The 18,868-nt window shown below is 38.4% G+C and overlaps 1 protein-coding gene across 1 annotated transcript in view; it reads right to left on the reverse strand.

Moving 5' to 3' along the window:
* Nucleotides 1–18,868, reverse strand: part of CLCN2 (chloride voltage-gated channel 2) — a 385,429-nt gene that overhangs the window by 178,213 nt on the left and 188,348 nt on the right. The window contains exons 3-5 of the mRNA XM_053710346.1: nucleotides 18,257–18,388; nucleotides 16,577–16,705; nucleotides 8,314–8,447 (exon numbers count right to left, since the gene is read on the reverse strand). Coding sequence (XP_053566321.1) covers nucleotides 8,314–8,447; nucleotides 16,577–16,705; nucleotides 18,257–18,388 — 395 coding nt within the window. The remainder of the gene's footprint in view (nucleotides 1–8,313; nucleotides 8,448–16,576; nucleotides 16,706–18,256; nucleotides 18,389–18,868) is intronic.

Below are 18,868 nucleotides of genomic sequence, written 5' to 3' on the forward strand. Positions count from 1 at the left end.
TTGATTGATGCATGAAATAGATTAAATGATTTATGAAAATGTTCCAGGTTTTTTTCTCCTTCTGTCCATATGATGAAAATATCATCGATGTAGCGAAAGTATTTGAATGGTTTGTGAGGGTGAGTGGCTAGGAATCTCTGTTCTAAGTCAGCCATGAAGAGGTTTGCGTACTGTGGTGCCATTTTGGTGCCCATGGCTGTTCCTCCACAGCTCCAGCTCCCACCCCAAACACATTAAAAAATCCATAATCTACAGTCAGGCTACAAGATACCACAGAATTTGTTCAGATACCAAGGACCGTGACAAACACCTCATCACATTGTCCCAATCATTCAGAGAAAAAGGTTACAAAACAAGGATTATAAATAAAAAAATTAACTCTGCCCTCAATACCCCACGTGAACACTTACTACAATACAGGGAGAAGAAAAACATATCACGTATACCACTTGTAGTCAAATACAACCCTGCTGTGGAAGGGATACGAAAAATCATAAAAGACTTACAGCCACTACTCTTAGAGGATCCCACACTCAAAAAAATCTTTCCAAAACCCCCAATCCTGGCATACAGACAAGCACCTAACCTAAAGCAGAAACTGGTACATAGGAAGCTACCCCTTGAGAAAAAGAACACTCAGAATGGAACCAAGTGCTGCTATAAAGCTCGCTGCAAACTGTGTCAACACGTTTGTGAAAGCAGCACAGCAAATCACAATAATAAATCTTACAACATTAAAGGGGCATATTCATGTATATCTGCAAATGTGGTATACATGATACATTGCACTGCATGTGAAATGGGATGCTATATTGGAGAAACAAGCCAAAAACTAAACCTTCGAATGAACTTACACAGACACTCAATCAAAAACCACTGTGAAACAAAATACTGCACCCCTGTTGGTCACCATTTCACCCAACCTGACCACTCCATCCAAAACCTCAAAATCAAAATTCTCAGAGGCAACTTCAATAACACCATGGAAAGAAAAACCTTTGAAATGAAAATGATAATGCACTTCAACCTGTTTAATTCTGGACTAAATGTGGACTCTGGATTCTTAACACATTATCAAAATTTTTTGTAATGTACTTTCAATTAGTCAATTACATTGTATATTCCACATTCTTTATACATAGGTACACAGGTAAGCCTATGTCCACACTTTTGTCTTTTCTTAACTTTTGTATTCCCCCTGTTTATACAATTTCACATCTCTATAGATATTGATTCAATGTTGATATATAACTTTATGTCAGTATATGCTCTATGTAAAGCTATATATTTCCCCTGTCTGTTCTCCTACACTGGACACTGTCTGCCTGTTACCTAAGCCCCCCTCATGATTTTTACGACACCTCCTCCTCTCCCTGCACTGTCTTCTTAGCTATTCTGTGTTTTAAGATACAATCTGTAAATTCCATTGAATTGGTTAGTATTGCTTCAGACTTGATAAAGGAAGGAACTCTTCCGAAAGCTTGTCATCTTATAAATGTATAGTTAGTCCAATAAAAAAAACAGAATTTATGTTTACCTGATAAATTACTTTCTCCAACGGTGTGTCCGGTCCACGGCGTCATCCTTACTTGTGGGATATTCTCTTCCCCAACAGGAAATGGCAAAGAGCCCAGCAAAGCTGGTCACATGATCCCTCCTAGGCTCCGCCTACCCCAGTCATTCGACCGACGTTAAGGAGGAATATTTGCATAGGAGAAACCATATGGTACCGTGGTGACTGTAGTTAAAGAAAATAAATTATCAGACCTGATTAAAAAAACCAGGGCGGGCCGTGGACCGGACACACCGTTGGAGAAAGTAATTTATCAGGTAAACATAAATTCTGTTTTCTCCAACATAAGTGTGTCCGGTCCACGGCGTCATCCTTACTTGTGGGAACCAATACCAAAGCTTTAGGACACGGATGAGGGGAGGGAGCAAATCAGGTCACCTAAATGGAAGGCACCACGGCTTGCAAAACCTTTCTCCCAAAAATAGCCTCAGAAGAAGCAAAAGTATCAAACTTGTAAAATTTGGTAAAAGTGTGCAGTGAAGACCAAGTCGCTGCCCTACATATCTGATCAACAGAAGCCTCGTTCTTGAAGGCCCATGTGGAAGCCACAGCCCTAGTGGAATGAGCTGTGATTCTTTCGGGAGGCTGCCGTCCGGCAGTCTCGTAAGCCAATCTGATGATGCTTTTAATCCAAAAAGAGAGAGAGGTAGAAGTTGCTTTTTGACCTCTCCTTTTACCGGAATAAACAACAAACAAGGAAGATGTTTGTCTAAAATCCTTTGTAGCATCTAAATAGAATTTTAGAGCGCGAACAACATCCAAATTGTGCAACAAACGTTCCTTCTTTGAAACTGGTTTCGGACACAGAGAAGGTACGATAATCTCCTGGTTAATGTTTTTGTTAGAAACAACTTTTGGAAGAAAACCAGGTTTAGTACGTAAAACCACCTTATCTGCATGGAACACCAGATAAGGAGGAGAACACTGCAGAGCAGATAATTCTGAAACTCTTCTAGCAGAAGAAATTGCAACTAAAAACAAAACTTTCCAAGATAATAACTTAATATCAACGGAATGCAAGGGTTCAAACGGAACCCCCTGAAGAACTGAAAGAACTAAATTGAGACTCCAAGGAGGAGTCAAAGGTTTGTAAACAGGCTTAATTCTAACCAGAGCCTGAACAAAGGCTTGAACATCTGGCACAGCGGCCAGCTTTTTGTGAAGTAACACAGACAAGGCAGAAATCTGTCCCTTCAGGGAACTTGCAGATAATCCTTTTTCCAATCCTTCTTGAAGGAAGGATAGAATCCTAGGAATCTTAACCTTGACCCAAGGGAATCCTTTAGATTCACACCAACAGATATATTTTTTCCAAATTTTGTGGTAAATCTTTCTAGTTACAGGCTTTCTGGCCTGAACAAGAGTATCGATAACAGAATCTGAGAATCCTCGCTTCGATAAGATCAAGCGTTCAATCTCCAAGCAGTCAGCTGGAGTGAAACCAGATTCGGATGTTCGAACGGACCCTGAACAAGAAGGTCTCGTCTCAAAGGTAGCTTCCAAGGAGGAGCCGATGACATATTCACCAGATCTGCGTACCAAGTCCTGCGTGGCCACGCAGGAGCTATCAAGATCACCGACGCCCTCTCCTGATTGATCCTGGCTACCAGCCTGGGGATGAGAGGAAACGGCGGGAACACATAAGCTAGTTTGAAGGTCCAAGGTGCTACTAGTGCATCCACTAGAGCCGCCTTGGGATCCCTGGATCTGGACCCGTAGCAAGGAACTTTGAAGTTCTGACGAGAGGCCATCAGATCCATGTCTGGAATGCCCCACAGCTGAGTGACTTGGGCAAAGATTTCCGGATGGAGTTCCCACTCCCCCGGATGCAATGTCTGACGACTCAGAAAATCCGCTTCCCAATTTTCCACTCCTGGGATGTGGATAGCAGACAGGTGGCAGGAGTGAGACTCCGCCCATAGAATGATTTTGGTCACTTCTTCCATCGCCAGGGAACTCCTTGTTCCCCCCTGATGGTTGATGTACGCAACAGTTGTCATGTTGTCTGATTGAAACCGTATGAACTTGGCCCTCGCTAGCTGAGGCCAAGCCTTGAGAGCATTGAATATCGCTCTCAGTTCCAGAATATTTATCGGTAGAAGAGATTCTTCCCGAGACCAAAGACCCTGAGCTTTCAGGGATCCCCAGACCGCGCCCCAGCCCATCAGACTGGCGTCGGTCGTGACAATGACCCACTCTGGTCTGCGGAATGTCATCCCTCGTGACAGGTTGTCCAGGGACAGCCACCAACGGAGTGAGTCTCTGGTCCTCTGATTTACTTGTATCTTCGGAGACAAGTCTGTATAGTCCCCATTCCACTGACTGAGCATGCACAGTTGTAATGGTCTTAGATGAATGCGTGCAAAAGGAACTATGTCCATTGCCGCTACCATCAACCCGATCACTTCCATGCACTGAGCTATGGAAGGAAGAGGAACGGAATGGAGTATCCGACAAGAGTCTAGAAGTTTTGTTTTTCTGGCCTCTGTCAGAAAAATCCTCATTTCTAAGGAGTCTATTATTGTTCCCAAGAAGGGAACCCTTGTTGACAGAGATAGAGAACTCTTTTCCACGTTCACTTTCCATCCGTGAGATCTGAGAAAGGCCAGGACAATGTCCGTGTGAGCCTTTGCTTGAGGAAGGGACGACGCTTGAATCAGAATGTCGTCCAAGTAAGGTACTACAGCAATGCCCCTTGGTCTTAGCACAGCTAGAAGGGACCCTAGTACCTTTGTGAAAATCCTTGGAGCAGTGGCTAATCCGAAAGGAAGCGCCACGAACTGGTAATGTTTGTCCAGGAATGCGAACCTCAGGAACCGATGATGTTCCTTGTGGATAGGAATATGTAGATACGCATCCTTTAAATCCACCGTGGTCATAATTTACCTTCCTGGATGGAAGGAAGAATAGTTCGAATGGTTTCCATCTTGAACGATGGAGCCTTGAGAAACTTGTTTAAGATCTTGAGATCTAAGATTGGTCTGAACGTTCCCTCTTTTTTGGGAACTATAAACAGATTGGAGTAGAACCCCATCCCTTGTTCTCTTAATGGAACGGGATGAATCACTCCCATTTTTAACAGGTCTTCTACACAATGTAAGAATGCCTGTCTTTTTATGTGGTCTGAAGACAACTGAGACCTGTGGAACCTCCCCCTTGGGGGAAGTCCCTTGAATTCCAGAAGATAACCTTGGGAGACTATTTCTAGCGCCCAAGGATCCAGAACATCTCTTGCCCAAGCCTGAGCGAAGAGAGAGAGTCTGCCCCCCACCAGATCCGGTCCCGGATCGGGGGCCAACATTTCATGCTGTCTTGGTAGCAGTGGCAGGTTTCTTGGCCTGCTTTCCCTTGTTCCAGCCTTGCATTGGTCTCCAAGCTGGCTTGGCTTGAGAAGTATTACCCTCTTGCTTAGAGGACGTAGCACTTTGGGTTGGTCCGTTTCTACGAAAGGGACGAAAATTAGGTTTATTTTTTGCCTTGAAAGGCCGATCCTGAGGAAGGGCGTGGCCCTTACCCCCAGTGATATCCGAGATAATCTCTTTCAAGTCAGGGCCAAACAGCGTTTTCCCCTTGAAAGGAATGTTAAGTAGCTTGTTCTTGGAAGACGCATCAGCCGACCAAGATTTCAACCAAAGCGCTCTGCGCGCCACAATAGCAAACCCAGAATTCTTAGCCGCTAACCTAGCCAATTGCAAAGTGGCGTCTAGGGTGAAAGAATTAGCCAATTTGAGAGCATTGATTCTGTCCATAATCTCCTCATAAGGAGGAGAATCACTGTCGACCGCCTTTATCAGCTCATCGAACCAGAAACATGCGGCTGTAGCGACAGGGACAATGCATGAAATTGGTTGTAGAAGGTAACCCTGCTGAACAAACATCTTTTTAAGCAAACCTTCTAATTTTTTATCCATAGGATCTTTGAAAGCACAACTATCCTCTATGGGTATAGTGGTGCGTTTGTTTAAAGTGGAAACCGCTCCCTCGACCTTGGGGACTGTCTGCCATAAGTCCTTTCTGGGGTCGACCATAGGAAACAATTTTTTAAATATGGGGGGAGGGACGAAAGGAATACCGGGCCTTTCCCATTCTTTATTAACAATGTCCGCCACCCGCTTGGGTATAGGAAAAGCTTCTGGGAGCCCCGGCACCTCTAGGAACTTGTCCATTTTACATAGTTTCTCTGGGATGACCAACTTGTCACAATCATCCAGAGTGGATAATACCTCCTTAAGCAGAATGCGGAGATGTTCCAACTTAAATTTAAATGCAATCACATCAGGTTCAGCTTGTTGAGAAATGTTCCCTGAATCAGTAATTTCTCCCTCAGACAAAACCTCCCTGGCCCCATCAGACTGAGTTAGGGGCCCTTCAGAAATATTAATATCAGCGTCGTCATGCTCTTCAGTATCTAAAACAGAGCAGTCGCGCTTACGCTGATAAGTGTTCATTTTGGCTAAAATGTTTTTGACAGAATTATCCATTACAGCCGTTAATTGTTGCATAGTAAGGAGTATTGGCGCGCTAGATGTACTAGGGGCCTCCTGAGTGGGCAAGACTCGTGTAGACGAAGGAGGGAATGATGCAGTACCATGCTTACTCCCCTCGCTTGAGGAATCATCTTGGGCATCATTGTCATTGTCACATAAATCACATTTATTTAAATGAATAGGAATTCTGGCTTCCCCACATTCAGAACACAGTCTATCTGGTAGTTCAGACATGTTAAACAGGCATAAACTTGATAACAAGTACAAAAAAACGTTTTAAAATAAAACCGTTACTGTCACTTTAAATTTTAAACTGAACACACTTTATTACTGCAAATGCGAAAAAACATGAAGGAATTGTTCAAAATTCACCAAATTTTCACCACAGTGTCTTAAAGCCTTAAAAGTATTGCACACCAAATTTGGAAGCTTTAACCCTTAAAATAACGGAACCGGAGCCGTTTTGAACTTTAACCCCTTTACAGTCCCTGGTATCTGCTTTGCTGAGACCCAACCAAGCCCCAAGGGGAATACGATACCAAATGACGCCTTCAGAAAGTCTTTTCTAAGTATCAGAGCTCCTCTCACATGCGACTGCATGCCATGCCTCTCAAAAACAAGTGCGCAACACCGGCGCGAAAATGAGGCTCTGCCTATGCTTTGGGAAAGCCCCTAAAGAATAAGGTGTCTAAAACAGTGCCTGCCGATATTATTATATCAAAATACCCAGATAAAATGATTCCTCAAGGCTAAATATGTGTTAATAATCAATCGATTTAGCCCAAAAAAAGTCTACAGTCTTAATAAGCCCTTTTTGAAGCCCTTATTTACAATCGTAATAAACATGGCTTACCGGATCCCAGAGGGAAAATGACAGCTTCCAGCATTACATCGTCTTGTTAGAATGTGTCATACCTCAAGCAGCAAGAGACTGCTTACTGTTCCCCCAACTGAAGTTAATTGCTCTCAACAGTCCTGTGTGGAACAGCCATGGATTTTAGTGACGGTTGCTAAAATCATTTTCCTCATACAAACAGAAATCTTCATCTCTTTTCTGTTTCTGAGTAAATAGTACATACCAGCATTGCCTGTACAACGGCAAAGAGAATGACTGGGGTAGGCGGAGCCTAGGAGGGATCATGTGACCAGCTTTGCTGGGCTCTTTGCCATTTCCTGTTGGGGAAGAGAATATCCCACAAGTAAGGATGACGCCGTGGACCGGACACACCTATGTTGGAGAAAGTATCATTGCTCAATGCAATACTCTTGTTATTTTGATATCTAAATCTCTGGACTAACATGGCTACTCCAATCAACATATATATATATATATATATATATATATATGTTTATATGTGTGTACATATGTATTTATATGTATTCACAGACATATATACACATATAAACACAAATACATATATACACATATATAGACATATATAGAAGTGCATTGCAGTCAAGCAGATGAAAACATGAAATTATATTTATGCAATATTCATTATTAATAAAGTGCTATACTGTGTATTTTCAGTTAATATTTAAGATTACAATGTTTTGCACACAGTGGAATATGTTCTATGTATTATTAAATAGATATTCATATATATATATATATATATATATATATATATATATATATATATCTGTATATATCTATACCTATATATAATCATCTATATATATGTATATATATATATATATATATATATATATATATTGTATCAAAATGCCATCAGATATATGTAGAAATTTTTATTTTTTAATAAATAGAACATATTCTGCTATGTGAAGAACATTGGAATGTGAAATATAAATAATTTTAATATCGGGTTAGCGCACTTGAGAATATGCGATCGGGTTTATGCGCGAGAAGGGTGTTAACTTCTATGGGGGAATACATTAAAGTGACCTTAAAGCGATTGCGATATTCGAAGTTCAGCTTTCTGCGCGCATCAGGTTAGCACATAACCAAAAACTCTTTACTTTCAACTTGTAATATGAGCGCTACCCGACACACGAAAAAAAGCTTACTTCTAGCTGAGTTAGCGTGCGAGCAGGAGTGTTAAATACCGCTCCACTTGTAATCTGGCACAAAATGGGCATGCTTAATACCTTTAACAATAACAAATACCCTCAAAAAGATCAAAATTAGGTTCAACAAATAAATAATTTTTATTAGAAACATATATGTTTTATAGTAAAATAATTACAATACTGTAGTACACAAAAAACCATAGAGTGTAAGTGACACACCTCTTTGCCTAGTGGCATCCCACTGCCAAGAGCACAAGTCAACCCAATGACTTTAGCAATAAATGTTTTCAGGGTAAGATATTCTTTCAGCACAACACCGCGTAAGATAGTCTTCATCTCTGGTATACCAGAGCCTGCAAGACAGCAGAGTATGTGACAAGATGATACTAGGAGTCCCAGGGAGAAGAGAGAAAGTTTATTGACAAATATTAGCAGTGGAGTAGTGAGAGGAAAGAGTGTCTGCAAAGGTGGTCTGGTTCCCATAAACACAGACCACTACAGTGATTCCAGTTCCTGATTAATCATAAGGTTAAAGATATATCAGATCTTAGTAAATTGGCTTAAGTCAGGGTCCCTTTTAAGCAAAAATTTGTATTAATATGTGAAAGACTAAGGGAGTGGGGAAAGCGCAAACTAGGTCTCACTACAGTAATGAAAAAGGGAACTGACGCACAAGAATGCAGAAGAATAATCACAGTGTTTATTATGAACGTATTGCAATAACACAAATCATTAATCAGCTTGTAAATATATTAAAACATAATGGTTACAATAAGCAGTGATTAAACTATAAATGCATGACTTATCTTTTGGTTTCTAATAAGGCATACAGGCAGGTCATCACAATAGCTCTGAGAGTCATTGGCCTAGATTACGAGTTTTCCGTTAGAGGCTGTGCAGTGCTAACGATCAGTTTTGTCTCACCGCTCACTTACCTACAGCGCTGGTATTACGAGTTTTCAGAAACCTGTCGTTAAAAGACAAGAAGTGAGTGTTGAGCAAATTTTTGCTCATTACCGCACTCCAATACCAGCGCTGCTTAAGTCAGCGGTGAGCTGGTCGTACATGCTTGTGCACATAGGGATCAACGGGGACAGCCGGCTGAAAAAAAGTCTAACACCTGCAAAAAAGCAGCGTAAAACACCTTAACGCAGCCCCATTGATTCCTATGGGGAAATAAAAGTTATGTCTACACCTAACACCCTAACATGAACCCCAAGTCTAAACACCCCTAATCTTACACTTATTAACCCCTGATATGCCGCCCCCGACATTAAAGCTAACTGCTGTTTTAAGGGCAATGCCCATCCAAATGCCCTTTTCAGGGCAATGGGGAGCTTAGGATTTTTTAGATAGTATTTTATTTGGGGGATTGGTTGTGTGGGTGGTGGGTTATACTGTTGGGGGGGTTGTTGTATTTTTTTTCCAGGTAAAAGAGCTGATTACTTTGGGGCAATGCCCTGCAAAAGGCCCTTTTAAGGGCTATTAGTAGTTTAGTTTAGGCTAGGTTTTTTTATTTTAATAGAGCTATTAGATTAGGTATAATTAGTTTAAATATCTGTAATTTGTTTAATATTTTCAGTAATTTAGTGTTTTGTTTTTTTGTACTTTAGCTAATTTAATTTTTTTTTTTTTAATTGTATTTAATTTAGGTCATTTATTTAATTGTAGTGTAGTGTTAGGTGTTATTGTAACTTAGGTTAGGTTTTATTTTACAGGTAAATTTGTATTTATTTTAGCTAGGTAGTTATTAAATAGATAATAACTATTTAATAACTATTCTACCTAGTTAAAATAAATACAAACTTGCCTGTAAAATAAAAATAAAACCTAAGATAGATACAATGTAACTATTAGTTATATTGTAGCTAGCTTAGGGTCTATTTTATAGGTAAGTATTTAGTTTTAAATAGAAATAATTTAGTTAATGATAGTAATTTTATTTAGATTTATTGTAATTATATTTAAGTTAGGGGGTGTTAATATAGTGGCGGCGACGTTGGGGGACGAAGATTAGGGGTTAATAAATGTAGGTAGGTTGCAGCGACATTGGGGGCAGCACATTAGGGGTTAATAAATAGTATGTAGGTGTCTGCGATGTTGGGGCAGTAGAGTAGGGGTTAATACATATAATGTAGGTGGCGGCGGTTTCCGGAGTGGCAGATTAGGTGTTAAAAAGTTTATTATAGTGTTTGCGATGCGGGAGGGCCTCGGTTTAGGGGTTAATAGGTAGTTTATGGGTGTTAGTGTACTGTTTAACACTTTAGTTATGAGTTTTATATTACAGCTTTGTACCATTAAACTCATAACTACTGACTTTTAAATGCGTTAGGACTCTTGATAAGCTAGGGTGTACCACTCACTTTCTGGCCTCCCAGGACAGACTCCTAATATCAGCGCTATGGAAGTCCCATAAAAAAAAAGACTTTACAAAGTTTACGTAAGTCGTTTTGCGGTAAGACCAAAGAAGTGTGCGGTGACCCTAAACCTTCAAGACTCGTAATAGCAGCGGTAGTAAAAAAGCAGCATTAGGACCTCTTAACAATGCTTTTTTACCCTAACGCACGACTCGTAATCTAGGCGATTATAATTCAGTAGAATACAGGCAGCTAATCTCACAAATGCTGTATGAAACTTTTCTCCCAGATGTTGCCTAGCAGACCCCTGAACCCCCTTAGCATTCTAATAATTAAACCTACAGGTTTTGCAACCATGTCTAGCTATAGGTCAGTCATATTATTTCATTTAGCTGGCATTTTAATTAGCTAGTGTTTTTCATAACAAAAGAATATTCTTACACTAGCCTAGCACTATCTGTCTAGGAATGTTACATCCCACTCTTTCTAAGCTCTGCTATGAGAAAGAAGAGAATACAAACGTATTTCTTAAAGGGACAGTATACTACAAAATTGTTTTTCCCTTATTGTGTTTCCAATTATTTTTTTAATAGCTGCAAAATTTAAAATGTATGAGATTTGTTTTTTAAGGTTTATTTGTGTATATGAATTAACTGATTTTGTGTTTTTTAACCACAACCTAATAAAATGGGATGAGCTTGTAGGTATTATCAGATCTCATTACTTTATCACATTGTGTACAAATAAACACTTCTTTATCTTATATCTGTCCATAAACCAATCACCAATACTTGGAGAGAACAATGGAAATTTAACATTTTATTACCTTATCTCTTCTATACCCCACTGGGAGTGTAATTTCTTCTACTGGCTGTGTTTACACAGCTTGGCCTTGAGGCCAAAAACTTTCAGGATAGGTGGGAATAACACAGGCTAAATTAACTATTTCAAATGCCAATATAAGGGTAATGGAAATACTTGTAATCAATTTAATATACTCCAGCAGGTAAAATGGATCATTGGCAAGAAATTAGAGGGGAGAACATTTCAAAGGCAACACATTTAGAGGGCAACACTCTCAAAGGCATATTTATATATGCGGTATATTGTGTGTGTGTATATATATATAAATATATATGTGTGTGTGTGTTCTATAAAAGCAAAGTTTGAATATAAACTGCTAATTCATTAAAGGGACACTGAACCCAAATTTTTTCTTTCGTGATTCAGAGAGAGCATGAAATTTTAAGCAACTTTCTAATTTACTCCTATTATCAAATTTTCTTCATTCTCTTTGTATCTTTATTTGAAATGCAAGAATTTAAGTTTAGATGCCGGCCCATTTATGGTGAACAACCTGGGTTGTCGTTGCTGATTGGTGGATAAATTAATCCACCAATAAAAAAAATGTTGTCCAGGGGACTGAACCAAAAAAAAAAAAAAAAGCTTAGATGCCTTTTTTTCAAATAAAGATAGCAAAAGAATGAAGAAAATTTGATAATAGGAGTAAATTAGAAAGTTGCTTAAAGGGACACTGAACCCAAAAATTTTCTTTCATGATTGAGATAGAGCATGCAATTTTAAGCAACTTTCTAATTTACTTCTATTATCAATTTTTCTTTGTTCTCTTGCTATCTTTATTTGAAAAAGAAGGCATCTAAGTTAAGGAGCCAGCAAATTTTTGGTTCAGAGCATGGACAGCACTTGTTTATTGGTACTGTCCAATCAGCAAGGACAACCCAGGTTGTTCACCAAAAAAGGGCCGGCAACTAAACTTACATTCTTGCTTTTCAAATAAAGATACTAAGAGAATGAAAAAAAATGGTAATAGGAGTAAATTAGAACGTTGCTTAAAATTGAATGCTCTATCTGAATCACAAAAGAAAAAAATTGGGTTCAGTGTCCCTTTAAAATTGCATGCTTTATTAACACATTCATCAGAATCCTTTGTACAGTAACAAGGGTTTGTATCGCAAAATACTGGAAGGTGGGCTCGCCCCCATGGTTGGAAGTATACAATAAGATCAGCCATACCTACACTATGTATGAATCTGCAGTAGATACGTTAAACAATAGAACCTCTTTCCAGAGGATATGGTACTACTGGATTATTAACTCGACATCCCATAGAGGAAGACAGGATGTACAATTTGGATCCTGAACACTGTATATGAACAAACTCAGCAGACCTGGGAGGATCGCTGGGAGGCAGAGACGCTCCCTTTTCCCCCCCTCTCCCCCTCCCCTCTTCCCCCTCCCCTCTTCCCCCTCCCTCTCCTATGCTTCCCCTCTCTTCTCCCCCCCAACAACTATCTTTTTGCTAGACCCTATATAGACGAAGGGGGAATTTTGGAGAGGGAAATTTACCCGCACTGTTTATAATATTTTAAATGTTTATTTGAAAATACATGTGAAGCAACCTATTTACCTCAGTTTAATTGATGGATGATAACCCCACACATAGTCAGATTAGAAATAACTATTCTATTAGTGAATTCATTGGTAGAGGACCAATTACTGGAATATGTAACTTAATTATCTTCCCATGGTCCACGACATCCAACAGTGAAATTCCCAAAGGCATGATGGGTGTTTAGATATATGGGGAGGTGATGGGGGAAAGGTTGTAAGACTGCGTTAAAGTTACTTTCCTCCAAAATGTTAATTTGTTTACTTCTTGATCCTTTGGAAAATCGGATGGGAGGAAATAACCTCTTCTTTGTATAACTCATGAAGAAAACTTTCTTTTTGTTTGGCTTATGTACAAAAAATGTATTAATAAAAATGATTTAAACATAAAATTGCATGCTTTATGTGAATCACAAAAGAAAAAATGTGGGTTCAGTGTCCCTTTAACTGTTTTATTAAAGGGACATGAAACCCAACATTTTTCTTTCATAATTCAGAAAGATTATACATTTTTAAACAACTTTCCAATTTACTTCTGTTACCATTTTTGATTAATTTTCTTGGTATCTTTTATTGAAGAAGCAGCAATGCACTCCTAAGAGCTAGCTAAACACATTTGTAGCCAATGAAAATGGTCATACAAATTACGCCACCAATCGGCAGCTAGCTCCAAGCTCCTGGGCCTATCTAGATATGCTTTTCAACAAAGGATACCTAAAGAATGAAGCAAATTAGATAATAGAAGTAAATTGGAAAGTTGTTTAAAATGGTATGCTCTGTCTGAATCATAAAATAAGCATTATGGGTTTCATGTCCCTTTAATTATTTGTGCATAGAACCATGAATAGTTTCCAGTTACAGGGGACTTTCATTAAATGATTGCTGAACTTGGATTAGGTGGTGCATATTTGGCATATTTTGCTAGGTGTTTTGTGGAGTATAGGCTTCGTTTTAGGCACAGTCTAAAGGAATTATGTGCATTCTTTATATAGATAGTAAATAATAACTGCACATTTGTACTTATGCTAGGGTGACTATCCCACCCTGTTTATTTGTATTATGACTGTTTACTTATTTCATTTTTTATTATATGTGTGCAACACTCAATCTAATATTATTTGTATGTGCACCAGTTGATCTGCAGACAGAGAAGAGCAGTTGAACATTAAAGAGAGAGTTGGAAAGCAGAGAGTGGTTGAACAGCAGCGGAGTGAGGCAACCTTATAACTTACAATGGGAAGCTGTTAGTATATTGATTACCACTTCTGAGTGTAAGCTGTGAGACACAAGGCTAGAGAACGCCCGTCTCATTACATCATGTTGTCTTCACTGGTTTTAATAATCTAGGTAAGTGTATCAGAGAGGAAAAGCAGAAAGAGCATTTAATAACGCCTGAGTTTTGTTTTCTCCCCTTTAAAGTGATGGTAAACTTTAACTAATCAAATGCCATATATGCCATGAATACACATATCATTTATTTATTTTTATTTTACAAATAGTTCATTAAGCTTTATTTTGTCATTTAAAACACCTATTTTACTATACTGAACATTTCCTACACACATCCAGTGGGGGATGGAAGAGAGAGGTATCACATTTTTTATTTTTCATTGTTCTATAAAATATTGGTATTTGTGTGTACAGTGAGAGATAAGGGATACTATGGGGCCTATTTATGAAATGTCTGTCCTACATGATCCGATCAGTGGATCAGGTCCAACAGACATCACTGAATGCGGAGAGCAATACGCTCTCCGCATTCAGCATTGCACTAGCAGCTCTTGTGAACTGCTGGTGCAATGCCGCCCCCTGCAGATTCGCGGACAATCGGCCGCTAGCAAGGAGTGTCAATTAACCCGATCATATTCGATCGGGTTGAATTGCGGCGATGTCTGTCCGCCTCCTCAGAGCAGACCGCTGCTTCATAACTGGTGTTTCTGGCGAGTCTGAAGGCTCGCCAGAAACACGGCCCTTCAAGCTCCATATGGAGCTTGATAAATGGGCCACTTTGTGTGTGTATAGAGAGATAAGATAACAAGGCCTGCTCTCCATGCAAGCTCAGCTTATTGTCTGGGTTGTAATTTCAATTAGAAAAAAACTGCTATTTTAAATACAAAAAAAAAACACCCTGAGGCAGAACTTGTTTTTTTCACTTTCTGCAATGAGATTTTTTTGGTGAAAAATTTTCTGCAGTTCATTTTGAAATACAATTTTATTTTATATTAGGCAGTTACACTAAAGCACTAGCTCAATTGCAATGTGTTGATTGACTGGAGAAAAAAAAAGCATTTTTAAGAGGACTTAAAACAACATTTTTCTATCATGATTCAGATAGAGCTTTCCACTGTACTTCTATTATCAAATTGTCTACGTTTTCTTGTTATCCTTTGTTTAAAAACAGAAAGGTAAGTTCAGGAGTGTGCACGTGTCGTTTTGTAACAATGTTATACATTAGCAAGAGCACTAGATGGCAGCACTATTTCCAGTCATGTGCACGCTACCTATCTAGATATATCTTCAACAAAGAATAACATGAGATTGAGGCAAATTTGATAATAGAAGTTAATTGAAAACTTTTTTTTTAAAATTGTATTCTCGATCTGAATCATAAAAGACAAATTTGGGGTTTTATGTCCCTGTTTTATAATATATTGCATTGAAAATTAGCTGCAGAAAAATAAATTGTCACATTTTTAAAATTGACAATTAATTAGTTTCAATTTCTCTTGGTTGAACATCACATACTTATAAGGTGCAAATGTAGTAATAAAAAGGTACATTGCTCACAAGAACATCTTACATTCAGCTTTGCAGACAAGAAGAGGCCAGGGGGCGGGACTAAAAAAAATCCCTGAGAACCAGACATAATTCAAGGGACATGAAACCCAAAGTTTTTCTTTCATGAGTCAGATAGATCATATAATTTTAAACAACTTTCCAATTTACTTATTTTATCAAATGCGCTTCATTCTCTTAGTATCCTTTGTGGAAGGAGCAGCAATGCACTACTGGGAGCTAGCTAAACACATCTAGTCAGCCAATCACAAGAGATAAATGTGTGCAGGCACCAATCCCCAGATAGCTTGCAGAAGTGTAGGATATGCATATATTCTTTTTTCAACAAAGGATTCCAAGTGTACAAAATACAAAGTATTCATGTTCCTATTCCTGTACAAAATCACTCAGCATAGCAAAAAATAGTGGCATATATGTTTACCCACCAATCAGCACCTAGCTCCCAGCTCTTGAGTTTATCTACGTATGCTTTTAAACAAAAGCTACAAAGAGAACTAAGTAAATGAGACAATAGAAGTAAATTGAAAGGTTGTTTAAAATTGTATACTACAGTATATCTGAATCTTGTAGGAAAATTTTGGGGTATTTGTTCTCTTTAAGCAGCTCTTTGCTCTGGCTTCAGTGTGTTAAGGAAAATGAACACATAGTGCAGCCAGAGCATAGCACTGCTGGAAGAGAACAGCCTGATGTAGAGCAGCACTGCAAAGCACTAACAGATCCGGCATGTGTCCCGTTCTTTCTGCAGATATGCTGCATTTTCTGCAAAGACCTCTCAGATCACAGCATGTTCTGTCTCGTGACATAATGGAACAATTTACCATACATTTTATACAGGTATAATAAAACAGATTTACAATACACTGTCTCTTTATTCAAAAAAAGAAACAATAATTGACAGAGATTGATATACACACACCTACCCACAGCCTGAGGAGCCAGGATCTGCGTAAATCCTGCAGAGAACGTAATCAAGACGACAGGGTATGTGACCCAAGCTAAATACTGCAGGAAAACATTACTGTCCAGTCCGCCATACATCCACTTGTGTGCTGAAGCAGGGAGAAGGGACATATTATAGACACATGAAACAAGAAGAGAAAATAAGGTGTGATAGAAAAGGAGGGAAATTGTATAGAAAATGAAAGGAATATAAATGGACAAAATAGTAGAAAAAAATATAAATAACAATATATAACAAAGAAGCACAACTTGCATGTTATCCCCACATCACTGGCTGAACATACCAGGCCTAAAGGCAGCAAGAACAGTAAATCTGCTCTATTTGATCCCACCCTCTCCTGACAACCAAATGGGAAAAACAGGGTGCAAAGAAAATGCTACACTGAAGAGTATTTTCTTGCACTTTGAGACGGTCTTGGTCTTGGGTAGATGATCTCTTGCATGTTTGAGAGGAGACCAGAAGTTTTGATGGAAAATAAGTTTTACCCTTGGTTCTATCACTATTTTTCTGATGGTAAGGTATCTCTTTCTGGGTTGGGAAGGGATCACACTCTGGTGTCAATAGAAATAATTATATTACTAAATGGGGAAATATATATATATATATATAAATAAATATACATACACTCTATAGTCTTGCTAGTACAGTAGGCTTCTAAATGTAGTTATAGTGGTTGCTTTGTGTTTTTGATTTATGTGTATCTGAGTTAGGATTTAAATCTGCTTGAGTTAGTTTAAGAATGTTTCAACCTATACAAAAATAATCTCTATTCCAGTTTGGTAATCATTTTTAAAATAGTTCCTTAATATATAAGGGAAAGGTATTTTGCTAAAGGGTTTGTAATGTCACAGCAAGTCAGTTAAAAAATTTGACTGGAAACTAGCCACTGCTTTAATTAATTTAATTTAATGTAATTAAATGTGGGAAAATGCCAAAAAAAACAGCACATTAGCATCAACTCAAGTAAGCTTTTAATATTTATCAAGTAACATACAACATGGCTTTACTTGTCGAATGTGGTTATTCTCATTTGCATCATGCAAAACAATACAGAGGAATTTTTTGATGTTTAAATTACAGTTTTCATTGTAACAGGAAAACTGTCTGTAGCATGTGGTCTTTTTTCAGAATATTATTTTTTTAAAGTTGTCATTTACCATAAAACATTATCATGCCTAAAGTGCGTATTCTGCCTTGTTTATTTTACAATAATGTATTAAGGAACATTGATTTTGTCAGCCATTTATCCACATTTAATTGAAAGCAAAGTAGTGGCTTGTTTCCAGGCAAATTTTTGAACTGACTTACTGTGACATCACAAGTCCTTTAGCAAAATGGGAACTAACATTTATTTTTGACAATGTGTTATTCCAAAAGCAAAAATGTACTTACAAAAAAAAAAAAAAATGTAATTGCAATTAAAGATTTCTATTTCCCCAAAAAAATAAATTGTAAACATAGATTGGAATTGTAAACATGGGCTGCATTTAAACCTTATCCTATGTTGAGATGTCAACATGTGTTAGAAGGGCCTATCATTCTGGTTGAAGTGATATGTCAATCTTATAGTTGTTATTTGGTCTGAATGTGCTGTACACTAATAATTTGGGAGCTAACCCTGGCTATCATTGGTTCTCACCTTTCAGACATATAGCTATAGTAAAGTCCATGGCCCAGCTCACCAAGGCCATGAGCAAACCCAGTAGAATAAGGAATATCCAGTCTTCCCCCACACGTGATAGCAAAAGCCGCTGTGAGTGCACGCAGCAAACTGCAACGGTAAAAGAGATATCTGTGCACCAACATACAGACAGCAAAAACAGATGAATAAGTCACTACAGTCAATAAGGGCATTAGATAAAAAAAATGGTAGCAAGAGCAGCAGAGACGCCAGTTGTAATCACACCAAGTCTGCAGAAAGCAAGAGCAACTAGCAGCATACAAAACCCAACGAGAAAGAAATAACTGAGAGTGCAGCAAACACAGACAAGAACAAGCACACACAAACAGCAAGAGCAATGCAGAAAATGCCAAGGTTCATTTATAAAAACAAAACAATTTTAAACATTTCAGACAGACATATTTAGATCTTCCTGTTCAGTGAAAGGTTACATCTACACAGTACAGTTAAGATATTTAGTCCTCTAGTAAAAAAAATACTTCAGCGAGTAAGAAAACAAAATTTATGCTTACCTGATAAATGTCTTTCTCTTGTGGTGTATCCAGTCCACGGGTTCATCCATTACTTGTG

This window comes from Bombina bombina, chromosome 4, assembly GCF_027579735.1.
Source record: "Bombina bombina isolate aBomBom1 chromosome 4, aBomBom1.pri, whole genome shotgun sequence".
NCBI classification, from domain to species: Eukaryota; Metazoa; Chordata; class Amphibia; order Anura; family Bombinatoridae; genus Bombina; species Bombina bombina.